The sequence below is a fragment of the Aulonocara sp. 'chitande type north' Nkhata Bay genome, linkage group LG23 (assembly GCF_057382095.1).
Source record: "Aulonocara sp. 'chitande type north' Nkhata Bay isolate Kocher_YH1m ecotype deep benthic linkage group LG23, A_spYH_male_GT1.1, whole genome shotgun sequence".
Lineage (NCBI taxonomy): Eukaryota > Metazoa > Chordata > Actinopteri > Cichliformes > Cichlidae > Aulonocara > Aulonocara sp. 'chitande type north' Nkhata Bay.
The window spans coordinates 51,038,098-51,055,263 of record NC_141365.1 but is presented as its reverse complement, the minus strand read 5'-3'; the positions used below and the strand labels follow the sequence as shown (position 1 = coordinate 51,055,263).

Sequence of the window (17,166 nt, the reverse complement as noted above, 5' to 3'; positions counted from 1 at the left end):
CCTTGAGGCACACCACAACAGACCAGAGCGGAGGAAGAGGAGAAGGTGCCTAAGTTAACTGATAAGGATCTATCAGCGAGGTATGATTTGAACCAGTCGAGGGCAGTGCCTCTAATACCCACAGTGTGCTCAAGTCTTAGTAATAAAATGTTATGGTCCACCATATCAAAGGCCGAAGAGAGGTCCAGTAAAACTAGGTTTATATGTTGAATTGTCATTTATGCTTAGAAATATGTACTCATATATACTTTGATTTTTATAATCGATTGCATAATGATAGAGGTCTGATCCTTAGTAGTCTGCAAAGACTGTGTGTGCCTCCCAGAGTGTTCTGGCACACACATCCTAAGGTCATGAGAGAGGTCGTACCTTCTCTTACTGTTTTATGGTACGGTAAATACATCTATGTCTGCTTAGGTATAAGTGTCTTTTGTTTAGATGAACTGCTGGACTTCCAGGTCCAGCAGATCTAGGGGAGTCATTCACGGGGTCACATGCTTTTTGCCATTGTAGCAGATCCATCTGCTTCCGCTTATCCTTTTCAGGGTCGCGGGGGGGTGCTGGAGCCTATCCCAGAGGTCATAGAGCGAAAGGCGGGGTACACCCTGGACAGGTCGCCAGTCTGTCGCAGGACTAACACACAGAGACAGACAACCATTCACTCCCGCATTCACACCTATGGGCAATTTGGATTACTCAATTGGGAGGAAGCCGGAGTACCCGGAGGGAACCCACGCAAACTCCACACAGAATGACCCCGGCCTGATGGTGGAACTGAACTCAGGACCTTCTTGCTGTGCGGCAACAGTGCTCACCACCGTGCCACCGTGCTGTAGTAGAATTGTCTCTAAATGTTCCAGCAATAGGCCTGTGCGAGACAGACCTATCACAGTTCTAGGTTAACCAATCACTCTGGGGGACGGTAACAACTGTTTTCCTTTAATATAGCTGGTGTGTTTTTCTTTCATTTTATGGAAGAGATCAGCAGAGTGTGATGTAGGAGTGCGTTTAAGTTTTAAGGAGTTTGTAGAGCTGAGCTGCCTTTTATTTTGAAAGGTTTTCTCATGTCTGATATATTAGACGGCCAAGTAAAAGCCTGTATTTTGGTCAAGTTTTGGCTTGTCCTCACTGTGACGCTGATTTAAACTCCTTTATTTATTGACAGATACAAAACATATACATTTGTAACAAATCGCAGCTGCTTGGGCCCACACCTGGACAGAGGACACAACAATCACTGGGAGAAAAGAAGGTGGGACACACAGACAGCTATACATACTGGTACTGCAGGATTCTTGACGGTGATACAAGGTGTTGTTGCTCTTAATGCTCCACTTATACCATGATAATATTTAAAGCAGATCTTTGTCTCAGCTGTGGAGAGAGAAAACACAACACTCTACCTTTATGATCATAATTCCATGTATTAAAAAACATTTTCATAAGAGTTATGTAACTTGGTAAAATATGTGCCAACAACAGAAAGCATTGATTCCAAAATCACCTTATTTAAATAAAATTGAAACATAAATCTGCTACTACATTATATTACACACTGTGTAAAAGTCTTGAGTTACCCCAACCATTCATTATAATTTGCTAGAAAAATGGGAAATGTAGTGATTTATTGAAAGACATGCAAACACACATGGAAATACAGTTTGTAAAGAAAAAAAAGTCTGTACAATTTTCAATGTAAGTCAGTATTTTGTATGAGCACGCTGAACAATCTCAGACACGCATCTTTGTCATTTCTTTAAGCAGTCTTCGCAGATAGCTCTCCAGGCTCGGTGAAAGACATTCCAATGCTCTTCTTTGGATGTTGCAGATCAAAATCTGACCATACTTTTCTGTGCTTGTAATGCCATCAATTCTGACAAGATCCGTAACAGCACTGGCTGAAATTGTTACTCAGATGCCAGAAGAGAACGGATGTTGTCGCGACCTCCTGAAAATACTTTTAGGATTTAATCCACCATATACACTACTGGTTAAACACCTTCTCATTTAATGTTTTTTCTTTATTTTCATAACTATTTTCATTGTAGATTCTAACTGAAGGCATCAAAACTATGAATGAACACATATGGAATTGAATTATTCCAGGGTTTACCTTCCAATATAAAGCGCCTTGAGGCAACTGTTGTTGTGATTTGGAGCTATATAAATAAAATTGGATTGAACTGAATTTAATTATGTATATCTGCTACTGGAACTCTGTGTGGCATTTAAATGGACTCTAATCTGAGGTGCTGTTAACTTGCGATTTCTAAGGCTGGTGACTCGGATGAATTTATCGTCAGCAGCAGAGGGGACTCTTGGTTTTCCTTTCCTGAGGCGGTCCTCGTGTGAGCCATAGCACTTGATGGTTTTTGCAACTGCACTTGGGGACACATTCAAAGTTTTAGCAAGATCTGAAAACTGCTGTTCACAAACGCTGCCCATCTAATCTGACTGAGCTGGAGCTGTTCTGCAAAGAAGAATGGGCAAAGATTTCAGTCTGTAGATGTGCAAAGCTGGTAGAGACAGACCCTAAAAGTCTGGCAGCTGGAACTGCAGCAAAAGCTGGTTCTACAAAGTGTTGACTCAGGGGGCTGAATAATTACGCACACCCCACTTTGCAGTTATTTATTTGTAAAAATGTTTGGAATCATGTCTGATGTTCGTTCCACTTCTCACGTGTGCACCACTTTGTGTTGGTCTTTCACCTGGAAGTCCAATAAAACTGATTCATGTTTGTGGCTGTAATGTGACAAAATGTGGAAAAGTTCAAGGGGGCCGAATACTTTTGCATCCACTGTAGTTTTACTAGTGTTGTGAAACTGGCTCTAGATTTCAATATGCTAGATTTTAAAATGGCATGGAAGTGGGTTGATGACTTTTTAAAAACTATTTAAAAGCTAAGTATTTGAAGTTAAAAATATAAGGAATTATATACTGTATGTTTAAATTTTGTATCAAGTTAAAATAAAATAATTATTTTTTTAAATACAAATAGAAATTTGATCATTTGAGACTGGAGTAAACCAGGTCTTTAAATCTGTCCCACATTACTAATTCAAGTTTATTTTGATGGTAAGAAAGACCAGTGAAAATTGAACCTTCAACAATTTGTGAGATATTCATATATAAACATCACCTCAAATTTCAATGTGCAACAAAATGGCCTGAAATGAATATCTATGTATCTTGAAACATATTTAATACATGAAGCTAAAATTTCACAGTAACCACGATATATGTTCAAACTTTGTTCCATAACATTTCATGCAAACCATGCAAACCAGATGGATTCACCCACTGATATAACCTTGTTGTCCTTTGCATCTCCAACTCAGAAACGGAGACTGAGACTTTAATGCACTTGTTCAAGCCCTGCACAGACCCCGGTGAAGCCTGGCCTCCACAGCATATCATTAGGTTTGTATCACCAAACTCAACAAAGCTATGCAGCATTAACGGGAAGTATGCATCGCATAAATACAGGATCATTTGTAATTAACAAGAACACAAGACACTCACGCTCCATAAAATAGGGTCCCGGCTCCAGTCTCCACACAATCTGTCCTCTCTGGGTGCCGTTCACACCGCGGTTCTTGGATTCCCACACATTGGCCACACAGTTCTCATCTGTGAAACATTTATATGTAAATATACATAAATATGTTTAAGTAAATATACATTTCTAAATGTGTTCTTTACCTCTGCACAGATGCTTACAGACATAGAAGGATGCCAACAGTTATTGATACAAGAAGAACACAAAACTAAGTTTTTAAACAGTGAAATTACAACTCACACAACTACACTTAATTTTCTATTTGTTTGTTTAATTGTTACATTATTTCAATATCTTACATTTTATGTATTTACCTTCTTATTCTTAAGATCTTTTGTACTTACATTTTTCCATATCATTGGTTTATTTTAAGTTTTTCTTCTTCATTGTCTGTCTGGTGTGTAACATTGTTGTTAATGCACAATTTGCACAGTTAAGCAGCATGATTCATTATTGAAGAATTAGGGGTGCAACGATACTCGTATCGATATTGAACCGTTCGATACAGTGCTTTCGGTTCGGTACGCATATGTATCGAACAATACAACATTTGTAATTTATTTTATAAATTTTCCTTCTGACGATGCTGTCTGTGTTGAGCGCTCAGTGAATCTGCGTTCGACTACTCCGCCTAGGCTGCACTTTCGAGCGCAGATCCACTGAGCGCTCAACACAGACAGCATAGTCAGAAGGAAGAGCGCAGGGCAAGCTAGTGAGACAGAAGTTAAGCTCTCCTTGCAACATGGACCTCCCCCACTCTCAGATCTGGCGTTTGGAATTATTTTGGTTTTCATGTGACGTATGACCCTGAAGGTAAGCGAGTCATGGACTAAAGTAAAACAGTATGTTGGATGTGCCATGCAATGCTTAATTACATTGGTGTGAACTAGTGTGTTAGCGCAGTTAGCTCGTTAACGTGTTGGCCGTCTAGCCCCACGCACGGGGCGATCGGCGGTAGCTCGTTAACGGAGATTTGCCGTGTTGTGGCGTTAAGGTCATTTCAACGAGATTAACCTGAAAGCACTAGTGGGAACACAACGAATATGACTGCACATTTACGGTGACATCATCCTAGTGCAAAGACAAAAACAACAAGCATGCTACTAACTTTAGCCGAGTCATTTAGACAGCTGTTAGCACATGATTCTCCTTATGCTGCTGAGAATATAGCCCAGAAGAAGCGGATAGTATAGCTTTTATTTTGGAAAGAGACATTTCTCTGTAATAAACTCTCTTTTCCAAAGATGAGTGATTCCTCAATCAGATACAGGGCTCGCAATATCGCTAGCCCGACGTCCTGGGGCTAGTGATTTTTTCAGTCGGGCTACCAAAGTCTATCTCTTCCCTGCCCGTCGGGCTATTGTAGGAAAAATATATGTCAATGCTTTTGCATTCTTTCAGAAATGTAGCTGGGTAATTATGTCATTGGCATCGGTGAGCCACTGTCAATATGTGACATATTGAAGTCGCGTTTGAATTTGCGCTTGTTTTTTTGCTTTCACTTTGCAATCGTGCGAACTGTGTATAGAGAGCGACAGCACTGATCTGTGAGTGATGATAATTTGTGCACCAATTCCTCTGACATCGTCTTATTAATCGTTAGCTTATTATGGAAACATGACAAGTGAAATCTCCCGCAGCTTAAACATGTGAGAGGTTGATCGCGCAGAGAATCGCTGAGCTTATGTGAGTGCGCGTGTAAAAGCAGCAGGATATATATTTTAGTTCTGCTGAGCCAAATAAGACAGGTCAGGGTGAAGAAGTGACAGCCAAAGAAAAGCTTACCACAAAACGGAGAAGTTATGACAAATCAGACTATAAGGCAAAAAGAAAGTGCAGCTTTATGGTTTCATGGACAAAAGAATTTCTGTGGCTGCAATATGACGAGCTAAATAACCAGGGCTGCACATAAGTGGTCCGCAGGTGCACATTCGCTGTCAAAATAAAAAACACGCACAAGGGTTAGGGTTAAATTTAAAAACTGTACTTTTGAGTTAAAATATATATTTATAATTTTAATAAATGACAAATTAAAAAGGCATGAACATTTTTTTGTATCGAAAAAATATCGAACCGTGACACCAAAGTATCGAACCCAACCGTGAATTTTGTGTATCGTTGCACCCCTATGAAGAATGTCATAAACGGTTTAAAGTGCCTTTATTATTAGATTTTTTTCAGTCTTCACTAAACGGTTCTCAAATTTAACTTAATATCTGAGTGTCTCTTAGCTTTCAACCAGTTGGTTAGTCCATTTTTTTCCTCACTAAGTTGACTAAGAAATTGGTTGCCCTGAACATCCATAATAGCCATTTATTTACAGGCAGCGCCTGCTAGTCCATATCTGATGATCCCCAGTTCAGTTCTGAATTGGCCTTTTCCTGCTCCTATTTTTAAGCATATTAAAGGACAAAATCAGCAGTGTCATCCAAACTGAGTTATGATCTGCACCCAGTTTTACTCACTTTACTTAAATTCACCATCTCATATTTGCTGGATGATGCACATTTGACGATGAAATTAGCCCACTATGGTTGGGCTAATTTCTGACGGAGATGAGACAGCATACAGGGTAGAGAATTTAAAACATAACTTATGGACTTGGCACAGACAGGTCCGCTCCCCTCTCATTATAAATGGAGAACGGCTGGCCTCTGCCACCCCTGAGGCTATTGCCAGTTCATCCTGTCTCAAGAAATCAGGACAATCACAGGCGACCCCTTGCACCTTGCCCACCACTTGACTCACTGCCCTCTGGTCGGCACCTCAGGTCAATGAGGTCCCACTCCAGCCTCAAAAACACCCCACCCACCAATCTGAGCCGTGGTCTGAGTAACCCTCAGGTCACTCACACACAGACTCTATACTCAGACCAGGTCCAATGCACTACTTTCAAGCACTTTGCAACCTGCCCTCTAATGTGTGCCTTCATCCTGCTTTGTATCCGTGCTGTCCTACTATTTACATTTTTATTCCATGCACATCGTACATGTACAATGACAATAAACGTCTATTCTATTCTAAGATGTGCAGACACACACATGGAGTAAAGAAGCAAAATGCACACTCACATGCAGGGGTGGTTAAACACAAGGCGAGGCATTTATTTTGGCCAGAGAGAATAATAGAAAACACAATAGAAAAAGATGGAACAAAAGCCAATAGTGGGAAATAACACTAGGAAAACAGTAATACTAAAGCTGGCAGACCCAAGGAGAAGATGACTGATGTTCTGAGAAGAGACAATACATACACAAGGAGGTGATTAGGAAAAGTGGAGACACATGGGAAAAGACACAGCAGAATGGAATTAAGCTAATGAGGCAGGAACAGGAAGCATAAACAATGAGATCCAGACTAAGACACAAACTTGACAAAGAAAATGTAAATGGACATGACTGACTTCACAAAGGTGATGCTGGGGAGAAGACTCTTAGATGAGACCAAGACCGACTGGACGCAAAAGGGAAGAAATCTTCCCGTTGTTTTCATGGCATCGCTGGAAAAAGGCTGAAGTTAACCTTGCAAACCACATTTTCGACATGGTGTATACGGGGTACAGTGGTCACTCAGCATTAGCATGATTTTATTTTTTCTAAGTAAACACACCTGTTTGACATTTGACCACTGTTAAAAATAAATGTATTCATATAGCACTTTTCACAGATAAATGTCACAAAGTCTTCACAATAAAACGAAAAAAACTCAGATTAATTAAAACATAAAACAACAAATGAATTGTTGTCTGTATAGAAGTGTCTTCAGCTGCTTTTTAAAAGAGTCAATGGAGTCTGTACAACTTAAAGACAACTGAAGAGAACTGTATAGCCTTGGTGCCTGAAAAGCCCAAACCTGGCGTGTTTTGAACCTTGTACCAACCAAGCATGAGGTTTCAACAGCTCAGAGTTTTACTGGGGAGCTTCACCACGTACAGCCCTAAAACTTAAAACTAAAATTTTAACATTTATCAGCAAACAATGAAGAGAAGCCGAAAGGCAATATGCAATCTCTTGTTAGGGCCAGTTAAAAGTCTTGTCGCAGCATCATGTCGCAGTCCAAAATCCAGAGTTGATTTGGAGAATCACTGAACTGTCAAATATGACGCCCAAATTTGAGACTCGACTGAACAGAAGAGCCAGAAAACCCACTGATATTCCAACTTACCCAAAAGGAATATAAAAGGAGCCCGATATCGACCGCCCACTTACCCCACGTCATAATAAGACACCGAAGAAGAAGGAAGCATCCAGGGTAGCAATTCTTGTTTCTGTTACACTGTCATCGACTTTAAACTGGTGTAATTTTGCAATTGAAACTATGATATATCCCATGATATTGATGGACAAAGTTGTAGAAAATAGTTCAACTAAGATAAATTACCTATCATTACAAAAGTACAGCAGACTGAATGCACAGTCTAAACAAACACTGTTACTGTAGAGCTGCAGAAGGAAGAATATTTCAAGAATCCAATAGAAATTCAGAACTTGTAACAGCTTGTAATAAAAAATGTAATTATGATAAAGATAAACAAAGATTAAGCAAGCTTTGAAAGTAAAGTATAAACAGTATTTATTTATTTTTTAAAGTGTTTTATGCAAATCTAAATGTGTTGTTCATATGTTTGAGCTTAAAAATTTTTTAGTTTGAAATATATACTGGTCAAATAATCCGAATACCTTAATAATCCCTAAGTATATGTATGTATTATGTAAATAAATAAATATAGGAACACTTTGGAAAACACATCTGATCTCCATCCATCCATTCTCTTCCCTGTATCTTTATCCAGCTCACAGTAGGTGCATGAACCTATCCCAGCTACCACAGGGTGAGAGGCAGAGTACACCCTGAGAAATGTGCCAGCAACAAAAGAGTCCAACGTCTTGAAATGAAAAATGTACCCACAGAACGCCTGAAAAAGTAGTGAAAAAATAATGTGGCAGACTAGTCCATTTTTCAGAAATGGAACTGCAACAACCCAAAATGGCACTTTGTATGGCCACCACATGCTTTGATGCATGCCTGACAGCAGCAGAGCATGCTCCTAATCAGATGATGAATAGTGTCCAGGGGCATTTTTTTCCCCAGGGTATCACTGACCTTCTAGACCAGGGCTGTCAAACTCAAATACACAGTGGGCCAAAATTCAAAACTGGAACAAAGTCGCGGGCTAACATTAATATTTATTGAAATATATTTATTCCTCCAGATACAAGAATGAATCTTATGGACTCAAACATGTTTTGCTGAAAAACTGAATATGGAACAAGCAAAGCTTAATACTAAACAATATATATATTAGCTGTATAATACCAGTAGGCCAGCTCTAATAGTAATTTGGTATGGCTTCACGGGCCAAATGTAATTAGGCTGCGGGCCAAATTTGGCCCGCAGGCCAGAGTTTGACACCTATGTTCTAGACAGTGCGTTTCTGATCCGTTAGACATTTACACCAGTCGATCACTGGAGGTCGATTTGTAGGCTCTGCTACTGTTTATTCTGTTTCTTGCTGCACAAAGAAGCAGATACTGCTGAAATCTTACCAGCCACTTTAACCAGATTACCAGGTTTGGTCTTACTGGTTAAGAACAGATTACCGTACCAAGCTATGATACAAGACATTCAAACAGATTCAACAGGTATCACCTCCACTGTAACTGTAGGTTGTGGTCCTGAGTGTGATTACTGTGTTAGACTCTGCACAAATGAACCACACCACGAGTAAAACGAGCCAGAGTTACATTTAAAAGGGCCGAACACCAAAGGTTTGGAAACATCCTGAGAAACTTGGATCATTGTGCCAAAACCACAACACAGTCATCTGCTGTCCCATTTAAGAAAGCGAGCTATCTACATAGTCACAAAAATACAAAAAGAATTGTTAATAATTAGTAAAATTATATAAGTGTAATAAGTATAAAAGCAATAATAATAATAATAATACCTGTGCTAAAGTCATTAAAAGCTGTTGTAATTTTTCCCAACAGAACGGGGAGCATCTGATTAAAAATTAAGAAGCTTTTGTCTATTAAATCTTTCAAAAGTAATCCATGAAATCAATCTGGCATGTTGTCACAGTTACCAGCTACCTGTGCCAGAGAAACGCCCACCATCTTGTTCTGTACCTACGGGCCAGCTCTATGAGGTTACCTTGGATTGATACTAAGCTAACTTCAGCTTTGTTCTACTAGTTCACGAGTAACAAATAAGAGATTTATGCAGAGTAACTGCTGATAAAGTAGTAATTAAATTTGTTTTCCAGTTTCTCACCAATGTGGTATAAGCCGATCCAGTCAGTTGCATCCACTTCCTCCTTTATGTCCCAGGAGATCACCAGGTGGCTGTGACCCAGAGTCACCTGGTATGTAGAAGCTGTGAGCGATGACCGACTTTCTGAAGTCACCAGGTCTGTGTCACTATTGGCCCGCTGAAGCCCCAGTCCTGTTTCTGGCTGATTCCCTGATGACATTGTAGAGGAGGCCGAGGCCGAGGCTCCGATTGGTTCCTGCACTGACAAGCTGCAGACGCTGTCAGGCCCGATCGTGTAGGGTCGGGTATGTGGAGTGCGTCGACGCACCGCCAGCAGGTGTTCCCTGGCACTGCCACTAGGTGATGATGAGGATGATGAAGAGGCAGTGGCAGCTGTTGCCATGGTAACAGTAGAGAGAGGTGAAGGGAGGGGATGAGAAGTTAGGGGGTTAGGTGATTAGCTAGTGGTGCTGGTAGTGGTGAGTGTGGGATGTAAAGGTGGAGATGGTGATGATGATGATGGTGGTGGTGGGGGGGGTGACTATGGACAGGGGCGAGGGGGAAGGACAGCAGATGCAACAGAAAGGCGAACGGTGGTGACAAAACAAATGGACTGAAAAAAGAAAACAAATAAGGAAGTGGAAACGATGAAATCAGAGTATGAATAGCAAGAGATAAGACCAGCGACCTTACAGGAGAAAAGAGACGAAGAGGTGGAGGCAACTCTTCATCAGAACTGAATATTTGGAGCAGTGCAACTGCAGTATAAAGTAAAGGGAACTGCTTGGATCATATTTCCACTGAAAGAAATCTTCTGCTCGGTGGCAACATTTAGGACAAGGCACTTGAGAGTTCGCAGTTTCCACAAGCTATCATTGAGAAGAACGTAAAGTGTTGGTGGCTGAAGCTTCTGTAAGCAGTCATTTATATCCTGTCATGTGACACCAGTCCATTTTAACACACACTTAAGTGCCAACAGTACAGCAGCCTCTTGCTTAAGAATTAGTTTGCTTGAAAGGTTGAAAGGTTGAAAGTCATCCAGCCACACATTATAAAAAGAGAACCATGGAGGTGGGACAGGGGCAAAAAAGACGCAGGAGGAAGGATAAAGACGAAGCCAAGATGCTGCCACTTGTATGTCCAGGTAGGAGGAAGTGACGGGGGTGGTCCTACAATCCACAAGGACTGTCAGGGATGAAAGGAGGCTGGAAACCTAAAGGAGAGAAAAAGAAGCAGCTGATTAAACAGGAAGAAAACAGGAGTGAATTATCTTTTGTCATAATCTTTTGTGTGCTTAACAGTGGCTGATGTCACCTGAGACGACTGTCTGGATAATAATCCGTCAGTTTAAAATCATTTAAACGTTACTAGAGCCACTTGCAACACATGCAGAGCTTCGATAACAACAAACATGCAGCAATTAGCACAAATGTAACGTCTAAGGGTGCTTAGCGATCAGGGGCGGGGGGGTCATTTCACCATACACTGGCTGTGACCAGTCGCTCCCTGCAAGATTTCAGACAGAGGAGGTAAAGGAATTATAAGAAGAGTCGTCCAAGAGCCAAGGAACACTTGTGGAGAGCTACAGAAGGAGCTGGAATCAGCAGGTACATGTTTACAAGAAAACTATAATTAATGCACTCTTACAAACAACTTAATGAACATCTGCTGTTTGATTTCTTTGGATGTGATTGGATGAGTTATTACTGACGTGTGGTGAGAGTTTAATTTCAATAGTACCTTTGAGAAATACATCTACTTAAAAAAAGTGGTGACATATTCAGTACTTATTATTATCTACATGATACATTAATGGGAAGAAAAGCCGAAAACCATCCTGACACTGGCAAAGGCATCAACTACAGGCCACCACTACAGCATCATCTGCCCCTAAATGAAGGAAAATATCAATTATATATGAAGCAGCTGGAAGTGCTTTCAGCCTGCAGGTAAAATAAGTATTGTGTTGTGGTGTAATTTTCTGGCAGCAGGGACATCACAGTTAAATTATTAACTCTAAATTATTAAAAACTGTGTTTATCTTGAAGAGTTTCTGGTTAACCCAAAGTTAATAGCTAATTTTTTATAAATCTGGAGCAAGTGTGTAGAAAAAGAGCCGAGCTCTTCAACAGCACCAGTCACAGGGACGCTACATAAATAGCTGCAGCATGATTAGAGAACAATAGAGGGGCCAAAGGGAACAGCTTCCTGTTCCCAGCACACCCACCACATTCCTCCATGCCACTTTGTGTCTGTTTGTTTTTCCATGCATTGCTCTGCTCGAGCTTAGAAGCACAACAAAGTGACTGAGTGTGACAGACTCCAATTATTTAATTAACTGTCTGCACATAATTGAGACAACACTATCAATCTGAGAGATGTCAGGACAAACTAGAAATGCAGACAACAAATGCTTTAGTCTGAAGCAGTGCACTGATTGCTTTGCTTTTTTAAGTCATATAGCAGCTGCAGCACTGTATCCAGGACACAATGGCAACTTAACGTACCCTTCCAATAATTAAAAGAGATGCAAATAAAGTCTAGAAAGATGCATTCTGGACACATACGTACATGTTTACATTGACACTGAAATGCATTTGAAATAATTCAAATGTAACTCATATTGTACACAAACAGGCCGGATTTGTAGTTCAGATTCTGTAAACTTACCTAAACAACAACATTGTCCAGCCATAAATATTGCCAGTGTAAATTTGGCTATTATAGGATTTGCTCCTATATGAATGAAATTGTCCAAAATGTCTTGATATGTTGAAGGATTAAAACTTTTAACTAAAAACAGCCCCACACCATAATCCCCCCTCCACCAAACTTCACACTTGGCACAGTGGGGTCAGACCAGTACGTTTCTCCTGGTGACCACGAAACCCAGACTCCTCCATCAGACTGCCAGATGGGAAAAGTGTGATCCGTCACTCCACTGCTCTAGAGTATAGTGGCGGCATGTTTACACCACTGCATCCAACGCTTGCATTGCACTTGATGATGTAATGCTTGGATGCAGCTGCTTGGTCATGAGGCTCTCTACACACTGTTATTGAGCTAAAGCTCCAGAGCTCTATAGCATGCATGTCACTTGCATTTGCCACTAAAACAGACCTGGAGTAAAACATATTAAGCCCAAGCAGCCCATAGTTCTCTCTGAATATGCTATCATCCTTCAGTGTGGAGTCTGTCTACTCACAAATGCCAGGAAACAAAGAGGCAGAGCTGCCACAGAGATGCTGAGCATCCACTAGCATCCAAAACAGAAGCGCTTGTTACTGTAATCAAAATCCTTTACTTGGAAAAAGCAGGTGGGAGTTCTTAATTAAACCAGCTTTTCGAAAACTTAAATATGAAGAAAAGTTACTTTGAAGCTCCTCCCATCCACTGCAGTTCATGTTACACAGTGAAAAGTCTACAGTAACACTACAGACGTTAAATTAAACCATACGTACGCCGATGAACTATTAACTTAGTGTGACATAATGTTTAAAATGGGCATCTTTTCTGTCATAGTGATACCTGCAGTAACCAGGTCTGCTTGACCATCTATATTTCAAGGCTTTAGTAACATTGTTTTGTGGAGTTATAGAAATATAAATATATAAAAATTACATTTGAGTTGTGTTAATGTTTTAAAATATAAAAATTAAATCCCACACCGTCCCAACATGCCCGTAAAAATATACATGGGAGAGTAAAACGCCACTGACCTGGTGCTGTTAGGCAGGACAATAAATTATTAACATTTAAACCTAATGTTGCATCAAAGCACAGCGTGTTTTCTTTCTTGTTGCCACCACAGTAAAGGCTTAGAGCCACACATACTCATTCAAAAACACACAGGCGCGCACACACACACACACACACACACAAAAAGCATATACCCATGAACATACACCCACTTTATCTCATCCAGGAGCCACAACACTCTCAGAACTGCTTCTGGCTCCTCAGTATTTAAGGAAGCATTTCATGAAGAGTAAAGGCTATTTTATTTTATGCTTTAGTTTAAATGATATGTAAAACTTATTTTATTTGACATTAATGTGTTTGCGAATATTTGTTTTTGCATTTAGGGAAATGATTTCTACAAAAAAAATCTAATTTTTAATCAAAGGAAGGGTTTTTGCTTTTTTGGCAGATATTGTATCCTGTTAAACTGTTACAACACTTGAATTCTAAACTGGAACCAATGAGCAGTTATATTTTAAAAGACATGTAGGGCTAACCCTTTTGAATATTCACTGTTACTTGCTTAGGACGTATTTCTTATGTGATTACTTGACAGAGTAATAAACAGAAAACTCGCTAAAATAACCAACAGCTGCAACATAATACAAGATTTGAACTGCAGCCAGTTTGATTGGCTGGATGTAACTGGAAATAAAAACTACTCACAGTTTTAATATTACCCACAGACTAGAATCAGCCGTTTACTGAGGTTTGTGTTTAAAATCAAAAAAGCAAGTTAGAAAAGACAGTCAGGAATTTAATTCAAGTAACAACAGGGCAGGATGTCCTGCAAAGGAAGTGGTATCAAGTATCAAGTCAATAGCCCCAGCTGTCCAAGGTAGGCTTAGTACACCACAGAACAGTGCTGCCAGTTTGCTAGTGAAAAAGTCACACATTCACCCAAGGAGAGAAAAACAAGTTGCCCCTCAACCTACAAACCTACAGACCCTTGGTTTATACTACAGTTTACTGTATACAGATTACACAGTCAGGCTCAGACCCTGAGTAGACGAGTGGACACGGTGAACAAATCAGAACTGCAGTGCACATTCAGGTCAACCTCAGAATAAGCCCTGATCCCCTGCTGAGTTTGTAAATGTGTACACAAAGTCATTCTCTCTCTTTAGGACAATTTCATTTTAATGACAGAGTCAAGAAAGGAAATCATTGCATAAAAGTTATAAACTGATCTGCAAGTCACTGAGTGACCTAAGTGATGGTGAAGCACACCTGTCGACAGATTCAGTTTCATCTATTTCAACTTCTCCAAAACCACAACAAGACCAAACAGCTGTGTCAGGGACAAGCTTCTATTCAATTCACTTTTATTTATATAGCGCCAAATCACAACAAAAGTCGCCTCAAGGCGCTTCATAGATACAGAGAAAAACCCAACAATCATATGACCCCCTGTGAGCAGCACTTTGGCGACAGTGGGAAGGAAAAACTCCCTTTTAACAGGAAGAAACCTCCGGCAGAACCAGGCTCAGGGAGGGGCGGGGCCATCTGCTGTGATTGGTTGGGGTTCTAGACATGCACAAGGCTAAAACAAACTACAAGACCACCAGCAAAACATTTGGTGAGGTGGTGATCACTGTTTTTTTAGGATTATTAGAAAATGTTAGAAATATAAAATGACCATCAATCTCCAGACCATCGTTGGGTCTGGAATGATCATGAGAAATGTGCAACTTCAACGCAAAACTACACTGAAGGAGCTTGTTGATGATCTAACGGAAGCTGGGTCTCCAGTCACCAAGAACACTGCTGGTAACACACTTTGCTGTAACAGACTGCAGCACCTGCGAGGGCCCTGCTCAAGAAGGTACATGTACAGACCCATTTAAAGTTTGCCAGTTAACCTTTAAATGATTCAGAGGTTTGGGACAAAGTGCTGTGGTCAGATGAAATCGGGCGCTTTGGCATCAACTGTGTTTGGAGGCAAAGAAATACTGAGTATGACCCAAAGAACAACATCCCCACCATCAAGCATGGAGGTGGAACCATTATGTTCTGGGGCTGTTTTCCTGCTAAGGGGACAGGATGGCTTCACTGTCCCATGTACTGTAAAGTACAAGAACTTCCAAAACAGTAAGAACAGTGAAGCGATGGGTCTCCAGCATGACGATGACAAGAGTCAAAGTGGAAAGACAATATGTGGAGGGGCTAAAGCTTTGAGGTGCTGAGCAGCAGCCCATAAGCCCAAAGGATTTAGTTTCTGTAGAGACAAGTGGACCAAAACCTGTCTGCATATGTGCAAGAACGTCGTTATTGCAGAGAATGGTTCTGATAACAGGTTTAACTCTTTGCTCCTGCAGCTTTTCCTCCTGACAGCAATAAATGAAGCTGATACTCGAGGCTAAAGCGTGTGCTGTGTGTGCTGTGGCTAATTACAGATTTATTTGTTGCTGCTGCTACAAATGGATCAAAGAATGACTTCATCCGCTCACAATAGCAAGCTCGTCAGAGTCAGGCTGTTGCCTAAAGAAAATGGGATCATGCAGCGTTAACGGGAACAAAAACAACAGTTAAACCCAGCTGTTGAGGTTCTTCTCATAAACGCATACTCTGTTGTGCTACAAGAAGTGTGTTATTGCATATATAGAGGCGCCTTCCGTACCTTTGCTTTGAAAAACAAAAACAACCCGTCGTTTACACGCTGAGAGCGGCGAAAACACGTCGCGCACTGAAGGACAACAGGCCTCCTCACGGCCCTGACACAACAGATCCCTCATCAGCGGAATCCGCCGTCCAGAACCAGGCGCAACCCCGCCGCCTGCTCGTAACCCAACAAGGGAAGCAGCACCTCTTAAAACGTTTGCTTCTTACGGCTCCCGTTTATAAATCATGGTCCAACCTCGTTCTGTCTGCTGCTCGGCGAGGTTTCCGATTTAAAAGATCGACTTTGCCCGGACCGCTTCAAATCCCATCTCCTCGTTTCCTCGCATCCCTGCTCTTCATCCTTAGTTGGTACAGACGCCAACTACGCTGCGTGATCGAAAACAAACAGTACTCCGAACATGGAGCTGTGCTCCTGCTCAGGAACTTTTGTTTGTAACCAAACCAGTTCTTCCTGTGGGGAACCATGCAGCCCGTTCAGCGTCGAAATCACTGATTTGACTGACACCTCCCACCTCCATCCCCTCCTTACGCCAAACATGAGGGTCGGGGACCTTCAGGGGTCGCTTAGAAGTATTTCAATTACAGGAGGAGAATTACTGTGTTAATCACAGAATTCAGTATGCTGTTTATATTTTTTAAATGAAAAGTTGAGAATGTGAAAAGCATTGATATGAGGGGGGCAAGGTCTGAATTAATAAAGAATAACTGCTTGAAGAAGGAAAATATACTAACAAAGGCTGAAACAAAAGCAAAAACATTCATGCCGTAGCAGCGCTATAGCTCGTAACCATGTAATGTGTGCCTGAAGAGTAGCGACAGCACCCGGTCAGGATGACACTGTCACATTTCAAAAGCTATTTTTTTAAAAGAAAAAAAAAAAAGCATAAAGATGTCTTTTGCTAAGCTATGTTGCTGTATAGCTACAGCAGGGCTGTCAAACTCAAATACACAGTGGGCCAAAATTCAAAACTGGATCAAAGTCGCGGGCTAAC

General features: G+C 40.9%; 1 protein-coding gene across 2 annotated transcripts in view; it reads right to left on the bottom strand.

Moving 5' to 3' along the window:
- hecw2b (HECT, C2 and WW domain containing E3 ubiquitin protein ligase 2b) overlaps positions 1-16,681 on the bottom strand; it is a 77,750-nt gene extending 61,069 nt beyond the window's left edge. The window contains exons 1-4 of one of the 2 annotated variants that reach the window (XM_086283631.1): positions 16,173-16,681; positions 9,833-11,024; positions 3,523-3,630; positions 1,280-1,374 (exon numbers count right to left, since the gene is read on the bottom strand). In XM_086283631.1, the coding sequence (XP_086139757.1) occupies positions 1,280-1,374; positions 3,523-3,630; positions 9,833-10,214 (585 nt within the window). In that variant the 5' untranslated portion in view covers positions 10,215-11,024; positions 16,173-16,681. The remainder of the gene's footprint in view (positions 1-1,279; positions 1,375-3,522; positions 3,631-9,832; positions 11,025-16,172) is intronic. The other variant, XM_086283632.1, reaches the window with a different exon arrangement.
- Between the last annotated feature and the right edge of the window lie 485 nt (positions 16,682-17,166).